The sequence below is a fragment of the Anopheles arabiensis genome, chromosome 2, assembly GCF_016920715.1.
Source record: "Anopheles arabiensis isolate DONGOLA chromosome 2, AaraD3, whole genome shotgun sequence".
Classification (NCBI taxonomy): Eukaryota; Metazoa; Arthropoda; class Insecta; order Diptera; family Culicidae; genus Anopheles; species Anopheles arabiensis.
In genome coordinates this window covers 87,815,661-87,825,662 of record NC_053517.1, presented here as the reverse complement: position 1 = coordinate 87,825,662, position 10,002 = coordinate 87,815,661, and the positions used below count along the sequence as shown (strand labels likewise).

At 47.8% G+C, this 10,002-nt stretch overlaps 2 protein-coding genes across 2 annotated transcripts; both read left to right on the top strand.

The window, feature by feature from the left end:
• Positions 1-1,979: 1,979 nt before the first annotated feature.
• LOC120895922 (nascent polypeptide-associated complex subunit alpha) lies at positions 1,980-4,087 on the top strand. The gene is made up of 3 exons (XM_040299664.1): positions 1,980-2,102; positions 2,784-2,930; positions 3,019-4,087. The coding sequence occupies exons 2-3, from the start codon at positions 2,804-2,806 to the stop codon at positions 3,525-3,527; spliced, it is 636 nt and encodes a 211-aa protein (XP_040155598.1). The 5' UTR covers positions 1,980-2,102; positions 2,784-2,803; the 3' UTR covers positions 3,528-4,087.
• A 3,980-nt stretch (positions 4,088-8,067) lies between these two features.
• LOC120894643 (NAD kinase 2, mitochondrial) lies at positions 8,068-9,742 on the top strand (the record flags this gene model as incomplete). Its single annotated transcript, XM_040297361.1, has 3 exons — positions 8,068-8,739; positions 8,817-9,222; positions 9,300-9,742. Coding segments are annotated over 3 exons (1,185 nt in total), but the record flags the coding sequence as incomplete, so codon positions are not given.
• Positions 9,743-10,002: the final 260 nt, after the last annotated feature.

Below are 10,002 nucleotides of genomic sequence, written 5' to 3'. Positions count from 1 at the left end.
TTTTGTGCCTCCCGTGGTTTGTGGACCCTTTCCAATCGATCAGAAAAAAAACCTGCTTCCCTCTCCCTTTTCCATTTTCCTCAACATATTTAGCCATTTTTCTTGAAAAGCGGTATCACTAATCTTATCTCGTGACAGGGTAACAAGCGTCGACACACGTTAATTTGAAATTAGAGTGACACATGCACACAAACACACACCCGATGATCAGCCCAACGGGAAACCGGGCACGCTAGTTTCATTGTCACGGGCGTAAGTAACGTCACTTGTGCGTATTTTTTATGATTAATTTTTTTCCCTACCCACACGCAACGCAACGGAAATAATTGTTGCCACATTGTGCAATTTTATGCACTTGCCTTCAATCTGCACAGCGCAATCCTTCCGTTCCACCCCCCCGAGAGGAAAGCATATGGTCATGCAAAGGCAGCAACATTGGTCATCTGTTCCCTGCCTTATGAATGATCGTAATGGGTTGCCTTGTGTGCACTGTATGCGATTGATAGGGACCGCTTTTAATGGCACTGTAAAATCAAATGCCGGTTTGTGTGGAGTTATTTGCGGGTATATTAAATTCTGCTTCGATTTGTAAGTCAAATATCATAAATGCATGAAGATACTGATCTAAACCAGATCCTCTCGATTGTGTGCCATTGTAATGGCACAGGCTTATTGTTTTTTTCAATCCTAGTTATTGATACAGCCACAGTGAAGTTTGATAAATATCTACGTCAAGTATATACGCCAAATAATTATGGCCATCGTTGGTCAATCCATTATTGCTCAACTTTATGATCACTATCCTGACCAATCGCCCATCTCAGAGTCCTTTGGCACTTCTTAGGTTTTAAGGTTCAAAAATATATCCAATTGGAATGGTTAACCAAAGCATGTTTAAAATGACCAAACAAAAAAAAAATTCAAATTAGAGTGTTGCATTAAATAAGACGAAGAAAAGTTAATCATCATTCTACATATAGGTGGAATGAAATGTATTGTTAACACTACTTACAATAGCACCAGATCAGTTAAATTCTTCTATTTCAGATAACCAATTTCAAAATTCTTCTAAGATAACCACCAACGACAGTGGTGGCTTAAAGGATAAGCGGACTTAGCGAACGCTGGTGTAATTCCAGTAGGCAGAGTGTCGTTGAAGGCCCCGTAATTGTAGTGGATGATGGGGACAATGTCGTTGAAGGCCGTCACATTGAGTTGAATGGGGACGTCTAACGGAGTTTGAAAGCTTTAACCTCGCCAGGAAAAATGAATTGATCTAGACCAATGTAAATTCTGTCAAGAAGGAGAATTGCACTGTCAAGGTGTAAAATGGTGTTTTTGTTTTAAATAAACACATACAGCAGATCTGAATCAGTCTGAAGTTAAAAACGATACCTTCGGCAAAAACACATTATTTTAAATAGAAAGATTAACAAAGAGGTTTTTTTCTGTCAAACGTGGACAACGACAGTTACATTCCGTAATTATTCCTGTAATGTAATAGAGCCTTAACAATTTATGCCCACAATCTTGGGTTTTTAATTATCTGCCCGCCCAATTCTTCATTAGCGTTCACAGAAAAATGGCAAATTTATGGCAAATTTACAGACTAAAGGTTAGTATTTTTTTTTTGTATTTTTGGAACGTAACTAAAATTATTTTAAATGTTTTGATTCAACTAAATTGGCCGAAATAGAAAACGTTCCTGATTTTTATACAATTCATATGGTAAACTCATTTCAAACAAGTTTTTTTTCAATTATCACATAAAGCTTGGAGTCAAATGAATTTAAAATTTAAATTATAATCGGTTTTTCAATATAAAACCATTTTCTACAATACGTTAGCTTCGAAATGGTTTACATGCACTTTCAAACGTGTAACGTATCGTTTGAATTGCCCCGTCATTTTCAAACTCGCACAGGGTGCTTCCGCAAAAAAAACCCAAATTACCCTGCTCCCTGTGCTGGAGCGGATCGGATCCGTTCCGCTGTCGGAACTTTTTCGCTCCATCAGAGTCCGCTCTCGTACGTCCATCACTAAACTTCCGGCATCTCGTTCTCGAGCTCTTACCGCGTTTCGTACCGTGCGATATAACTGGTGTAAGTAGTGTTTTCCGACTGAAATTCGCCATGAAATTACCCTCGAAATACACTTCCGTGTGCCGAACCGCTAGCAGCAACTGTGCACGCGTGCCGAAAATGTGTGGAAAACTGGTTTTTGCAAGCATTTCGCTGCCGAAATGCCGTGTGCGGGCTGACTGCTCACCGTTCTGTACCGCCCCGGCGCTGTGTCAAGTGCGCCGGCTTCACATCCATACCCCGGCTGTGTTGTGAGCTTGCAAAGACCTGATGTGTGGTAAAACCGCATGGAACAGGGTTCGTTTTTTGGGCGTGCGGTTTGTGCATTTTCGACTGGAAGCGATATTTGATGCTGCTCAGCATATTGTTGACATTTGCCGGGGCGATAGGCGCGCAGCGACCGCAAAATGAGATTGTGTGTTTTCCTTTCGCTGCGGTTGCGGCCCCTAGCACACACTTCTTCGCTAATGCGTGCATATACACTCGCACAACTCCACACATGACATTCAATGCGTTCTGTGCGTTCTTTCCTTTTGACGTTCCAGTTATTGCGCGGTGGCCCGAACCCCGGAAGTGTGTGCTGTATTTCCTCGATCGATCTAGAAGCCTACTATTCAGTGTGTGTGAAGTATTTTTTTTTAACGAAAACCCTCCTTTCTTTCATTTCATTTTCCGTACCGCGTACCCGTTCACAACCTCTAGCTTGACCTTCACCTCTCAACATGCCGGAGTTGACTGAAATTACGGAAAGTGCGGCCGCCGCCTCCAGCGGAACCACAGAAGCCAAGCTGGAAGATGCTCTCAGTGACACAGAGACCGAGGATTCTATCCCGGATCTGGAAGATGCAGGTAAAGTTTGAATTCAATCAAAGTTACACACATTTAAATGCATTTCATCCTCATCTAACCTCTCTATTGCTCTCCTGTTCGCCTTCAGGTGCCGCTGCAACGACACAGCTGTCCGCCGGTGAAATCCCGGACATCTCGAAAGCGAAACAGTCGCGCGGCGAGAAGAAGGCCCGCAAGATCATGTCCAAGCTCGGGCTGAAGCCGGTCCAGGGCGTCAACCGGGTAACGATCCGGAAGTCCAAGAACATCCTGTTCGTGATAAACAACCCGGACGTGTACAAGAACCCGCACAGCGACACCTACATCATCTTCGGCGAGGCCAAGATCGAGGATCTCACCCAGCAGGCGCAGGTGGCGGCGGCGGAGAAGTTCAAGGCGCCGGAAGCGACACCGGCCGCCGGCGAGGCGTCGAGCTCGACGAACGTCGTGACCCCGATCGCCGAGGAGGACGAGGAGGAGGTGGACGATACCGGCATCGACGACAAGGACATCGATCTGGTCATGTCCCAGGCGAACGTGAAACGTGCAAAGGCCATCCGCGCGCTCAAGAACAATGAAAACGACATCGTGAACGCGATCATGGAGCTAACCATGTAATAATGTAATTTGTTCGGCAGCGCTGCACCACACAAAACCACACACACACATACATACAACATCAAGAACAACAACAACAACAAAAACATTAGTTTGTCTCTGCTAGTGTTTTTTCACAAGCCCTTTCCCCGTTCCCCGCCCAAAGCCGAAGGCCATGTGTGGGCAAGCATCGTGAGCACACGTGCGTGGAAAATACGTTACAGCGGACACATTACATCCCCCACTTCTTCGTGCGCGCTTGTGTCGCCTGTTGCAGGGCGTTTCTGGATTTTGGAAGGAAACTAATCTGGTGTCCTCAAAAGATGTCGATTGCAACAGGCACAAGGGTGAAGAGAATGTGCGTGTATGTGTGTGTGTGTGCGCAAGCGCGAAAGAGACTGCCTTTTTTGGCGCAAGGCGTTTTGCGTGCGCATCCTCGTTCGCGTGTTTGATATTGTTGCTGTTGCTGCTGCTGCTGCTGCGGCTGCACCTTCATTAACCCCTCTAACATTACATCAAGTAAAACCGAATGCTAAGATTATATCGTAAACGGTAATAAAACCTAAACCTACAAAAGAGAACACATTTCTGTAAGTCAAGGCCGGTGGAAACGTTTCCCCTCTGCGTACATCTTTTTGCGAGATCCTGAAGGTGCAAGCGCTTTATGCATTTTTGTCCTCGCTCTCTATCCGTTTTCAGTTGATGTTGGATGTGTTTTGAACCAGAGTTGTCACATAACTCATACTAATATTATACCATCTAAAACATGGTATCTAACCAAAAAACAAAAAGGGAGCGCGGGGAACCTACGCTAGGAAGATAAAATACGTTTCGAAGAATAAAAGTTTGCTTAGAAGCGACTGTTAAGCTAATTTCGATGGGTTTTTTTTTCAATTAACACGAACAAACCATTGTGGAACCCTAAAGTTCGCTTTTAAAAACCTTCCTCGCATCAGGCCAGCCTAATCTATTCGAAGAAGAAAAAGCACAAGCCTCGATATGGAAATAGATTTTAATTTCAAAATCAAATCGTTCCGTACTCTGCGAGCGTGCACCAACGGAGCAAAGGAGGAAGCAAACACTATTGATCGAAATGTGTCGTTATTTTATCAAAATTTGTTAGTGTCAACATTATTCTCTTAATTTCAGTTCATTTTCAATCCTTTTAATGACATTTTTACTACAAATTGTTACACAAACTGTCAAACCTTTCAACCGTCTCCAATCGGAATTGGACCCCACAGTTTCAAACAACTCATTCACTGTCATTTCCATATGTTTTTTGGGGACGGTATGAAAGTGACGGGTGGGGGGCGGCCCGATGGGTTGATAATTCGCGAATTGTGTGCCACCGGCATTTTTGTCATCTATAAATATTTACCTTCCCCATTCAGGCAGGAAGGCACGGAACAAGCAAGGCGCTGTGCAACTGTGTCCTTCTTAAAAGAAGAGCCTTATCGTGTTTTTTTTTCATAACACAGCATAAAAACGAAAGGAGCAAGTGTGAGTTTTCCCGGCACAAGCGAAAGAAAACTCTCCTGGGCTGGTAATTTTCCACTTGCTTGTACGATAACCGAGCGGAGCGGATCGTGTACCCGCTGTAGCGAGAGTGGAGGGCACTCAGCATCATCATTCTACACCATCACTTCTTATCGCGCCCGCCGCTCGACGTCCCGGGGCTTTCGGGTCCCACCGGCCACCAAACGGGCCTGCTCCGTGTGCTTACGTCGAATATCCTTATCAGTAGCGAGACGCGTGTGCAAGCAAACGGTCGAGAAACCGTAGTCGTCGTCGTCGTCGTGCCTGTGCCTGGTAGCGAGCGAGTGATCACAAACAGTGAACAGAAAAAGTTCAGGAAGATATCCACCGGCCTCCCGTCAAATCCGTGGCTTGGTTAAGGTTTCTGTTTCCTTTCCGCTTACTTCCCTACTGCTTCCTCCACTGTGTGCTGCGGTGCTGCGAGCGTGTGTGTGTGTGTGTTTAAATGCACTTTGCGAATCCCCAGCGAGACCAGCTAACACGATGCGCGATGTAATCTGCTGAGCGAGTGAGCAGTACAGTGAATGTGTGCGTGTGTGTGTGTGTATTCAAGGTTAAAGGAAGACACACGGGAAAACGGCACCGCGGGTTGGGTGCTGTGGAGGATACTGGAATTTCCCGTCGGTGCAGGCAGTCATCAACAAACAGCTCGTCTTCTTAGTTCAAGTGCACCGAACAAGGGAACGAAACTAAGAGCAACATTGCAGTAGGTTTGCTTTCGGTTCGCGTTCAAACACAAATGTTCCACTTTCATCAACTGCTGCGGCATGTTGCAGGTGAGTGGGCGGGTTGGGAAAGGCACTATAAAGCCCCATCCATTATTGTCAAGCCAACCGGTTGCGCTTCGCATACTTTGCAAAAGTCAAAGACACAGGAACAAAAACCGGTTCATGCAGTTTCCTTCTAAATTCTTTGTAGGGTGAAAGGTCCATCCTAGTGGCAGGCGTGTGCAAAGTGTGAACGAAATCAGCAGTTACCTAGCAACATGACGCGTGTTGTTTCGTTTTTATGTTGTCCACTGTACGGGAGCAGCGGGCTCGTGTTAATCTGAAGCATAATTAACACAGCGAACTCCACGGACATTTGTCAAAAGAACGGCGTGCCCAAACCCAACACACATTTGCGTCTCGCAGGCAGGCAGACAGGAAGAAACACAAAAACCCCCCAACGGCCAATCTTTGTCTTCTGACGTATATTTGCAGCCTTCGTTCGCCTTGCGTTCTGGCGTAAGATCACGTTCGAACAGCGAGAGAGAAAGAGCGCGGAACGTCACTGCCGCGGGTATGATGGCACAATCTTATCAGCCTCCTATTGATTGCGAAGTATTGCGTGTGTGTGAGAGAGAGTGCTCACCCCATCCCCGAACACACCCCAAACTGGCCAACACATTCGCCCGTGCAGGGAGAGAGGGGGGCGCACAGATTTCGCGGATAGATATTTACTATATAATGCCCCCCATGGTCAGGCAAACGGCGCCGACGACGACGACGATGACCCGACACTGTACCGCACCACTTGAACAAGAAGCCTTTTTACGATTTAGATTTTTTCCTTTTTGCGCGAAGGGGCAATCATGCTCATTCAGACGATTGAACAACGATTAATAAGATGCGTCATGTGTGTTTTCGTTGCTGGCTGGCTGTGTCGTCCGGTGGCAATAGAGATAGACGTATGAAACAGAGAGGAAACCTAGACGCTAATCAATCAATGAAGCCCACTGCCGAGGGGGAGTGTTGTACCATCATCGACATCTTATCGATCGGTCGTGCTGCTGCTGCTACGCGTAATATAAAGGCCGGGGGACATTGTCCGTACTCGCTAGTGTAATTTCGATTTTCACTAGCGCATCTGGCGACGGCTGACCGAAGCATTTTGCCAAACAATTTGGAGCCGCTTCAGAAAATATGTTATTTTTCCATATATTTTAATTGATTCCGACCAAAAAAGTTTTGTAAAAAGTAGATGCACATGTCTTGCACACATTGCATCCATTTTCGTGACAAAAAACGATGAAAAAACTACTTAATTTTGAGATCCGGCATGACCATTTTCTCGATGACCAAAAAAAGCTTCCACCAGCCGCCACCAGATGCGCTAGTGAAAATCAAAATTACGCTTGCGAGTACGATCAATGTAGCCCGGCCTTAAGGTTTTTGATGGCGCCATCATCCTCAATACAGCTCAGCAGCTAGATGGCTGTACGGCTTTAGTCCACAGTTCGGCCTCATAATCTGATCAGAGTAGGCCCCCATTCGCCTCCCACAACACAAACATGACCCATCCAGTAGGCCGCGCTGGCAGATGTGACAGATAAGATATTTATTTATTGTTCCCGACGAACCAACCCGGCCGGGCGGCGTACCAATCGTTGCCACTTGTTGTGCAAAATGTGTAGCCTACGACGACACCGACAAATGTTTGCATTACTCCGAAGCCTTTTAAGGCCGGGCTACATTGATCGTACTCTCTGGTGTAATTTTAATTTTCACTAGCGCATCTGGCGGCGGCTGGAGGAAGCTTTTTTTGGTCGTCGGGGGAATGATCGTGCCGGATCTCAAATTTAAGTTGTTTTTCCTTGGTTTTTTGATGCGAAAATGGCTGAAATACTTGCACAACATATTAATCTATCAATTACAAAGCTTTTCCAGTCCAGTTGAGGTAAAAAACATGGAAAAATAACGTATTTTCTGGAGCGGTTCCAAATTGTTTAGCAAAATGCTTCGGTCAGCCGCCGCCAGATGCGCTAGTGAAAATCAAAATTACGCGTGCGAGTACGATCAATGTAGCCCGGCCTTTACGTTCTATTTTTTGTTGTTGTTGCTCACAGCCCCTATCTGTTGCGAGAAAAGAGATAAAAACCGGCGTTGTGTTCTTATTTTGTCAACGTGCGCTTGTTGTTCTCCGCGCTTACTTTTCCGCGACAAACAAATGCTTTGCAAATAGCTTTACTCTCCCCCCTATTCCTCTTTTCCGCTTGCAGGAAAGCTCCACCACCACACCACCACGCTCCAGCATGCCCTGAAAGCGCAGCAGCGCCGCCAGTTCGGTAGCGGCGCGCGGGAACAGCTCTGGCCGTGTGCTCGTCGTGTCGAAGCTGACCCGGCTCGAGTTTGAAAAGATCCGCGAGGAGCAGCTGAGCGACGAGTGTCTGGAGCAGAGGATCCGCGACCGGGGCACCGACTACGATGCGCTCAAGTACTACCACCACCTGCACAAGGACGTCGAGCGGCAGGTGGTGCGATCGTTCCAGCAGCACGGCATCGAGGTGCAGGTGGTGAACCGGATCACCATCCACAAGGACGCGCTGCAGTGGGCCGACCTGATCGTACCGATCGGGGGCGACGGGACGTTCCTGCTGGCGGCCGGCCGGGCCAGCCCCTTCTTCCTGTCGAACGGGAAGAAAACGCCCGTCGTTGGGTTTAATTCGGATCCGCGCCGCTCGGAAGGCAGGCTCATGCTGCCGAAGCAGTACTCGGTGCAGGTGGACGAAGCGGTCCGGCGGATCATTGCGCAGGACTTCCGGTGGATGCATCGGTCCCGCATCCGCACGACGCTGGTCGGTGCGGCCACGACCGAGCGACCGTCGCCGATGGATCTGCACGAGTTCCATTCGCAGCCGGTCGAGCACCAGGAGGTAATGTCGACCGCACCGAACGGCAAGAGTCGCATTCTGCCCTACCTGGCGCTGAATGAGGTAAGCACAGCGAGGCGGGGGTTAGGTTTGACCAATGGAATTGCACACTAATGCGCTATACCAATCGCGATTGGCAGGTTTTCATCGGGGAAATGCTTTCGGCACGCGTGTCCCACCTGCACCTGCGCATCGACAGCTCGGACGTTACGACGAAAACGAAGAGCTCCGGCCTGTGCGTCAGCACCGGCACCGGCTCGACCTCGTGGCTGACGAGCATGAACCGGCTGTCGACGAACAACGTGAAGGATTTGCTAGCGATCGTGCGCAAACGGACGGGCCGGACGGGCAGCCCGCTCGACACGATCGATCCCGAGTCCGTGTCGCAGGAGTACAACGATAATCTAGTGTTCGCGCCCGACGACCCCCGGCTGTGCTACTCGATCCGCGAGCAGATCTGCGTGGGCGTGTGGCCGAACCCGAAGGGGCTCGAGTCGCGCGGCTTCGCCAAGGAGATATTCGTAAAATCGCGCTGTGTCGATGCGAGTAAGTCGACGGTTTGGGGGTGTAGCACGTTGGTTTCGGTCTGATTGTTCGGGTCTCGGTTTGCTTTCCTGTTGCAGGTCTCGTGATAGATGGTAGTATTGCGTACAACTTCAACGATGGTGCGCGTGCCTTGCTGGAAGTGTATCCGGAAGATTCGCTGCTCACGATCGATATGGATGACTGATTGATGGGAAGTTTGCCTTTGTTACTTGTTACTGGACTGGACTGTTTTTTAAATTCTTTCGAAACTCCGCATATCGCACGAGTTCCCGAGCTCTTCCTGGCTGGGATAAACAAAAAAAAACGCTTGATTGTATGAAACAACGGCCCCTTAACTGTGTAAGTTATTGCAGTGATGCACTACCGAACGGTGGTGCAGATGGTGCATTTATTTATCGACCCCCCCTTCTCCTTAACCCTGCCCCTACCACACGTACGCGCACGCGAGCACGATAGCGTATGCAATTATACTGTAAGTAGAAAGTGTAATAAATTTGGTATCATTTTTTATACATATACATATCGCCTCCTCTCCACTGTTCTATTCTTTTCCTCTTCCGTTCATGGTCACAATAATTGCGCACGAAAATGCTCATACGCAGCCGCATACGACTTAATATTATTATTACGCCTTTCCTTCAATGCCGCGGCTGGTGGTGTGGAAGGGTGGACATTGTTTGTTTACCTTCTATTCTGTCGCACTGTGTTACAATCACTAGCAACAACGCCGTTATCAGTGAATCTTTCGCCTTCAGACGCCGTGGCTTCTGCTTCCGACAT

What these genes read in the sequence shown, in the direction of transcription:
- LOC120895922 (XM_040299664.1), top strand. Translation starts at nt 2,804, where the DNA reads ATGCCGGAGTTGACTGAAATTACGGAAAGTGCGGCCGCCGCCTCCAGC. An exon ending in CCCGGATCTGGAAGATGCAG is followed by an intron (nt 2,931 to 3,018) that starts GTAAAGTTTGAA and finishes GTTCGCCTTCAG; the next exon opens with GTGCCGCTGCAACGACACAG.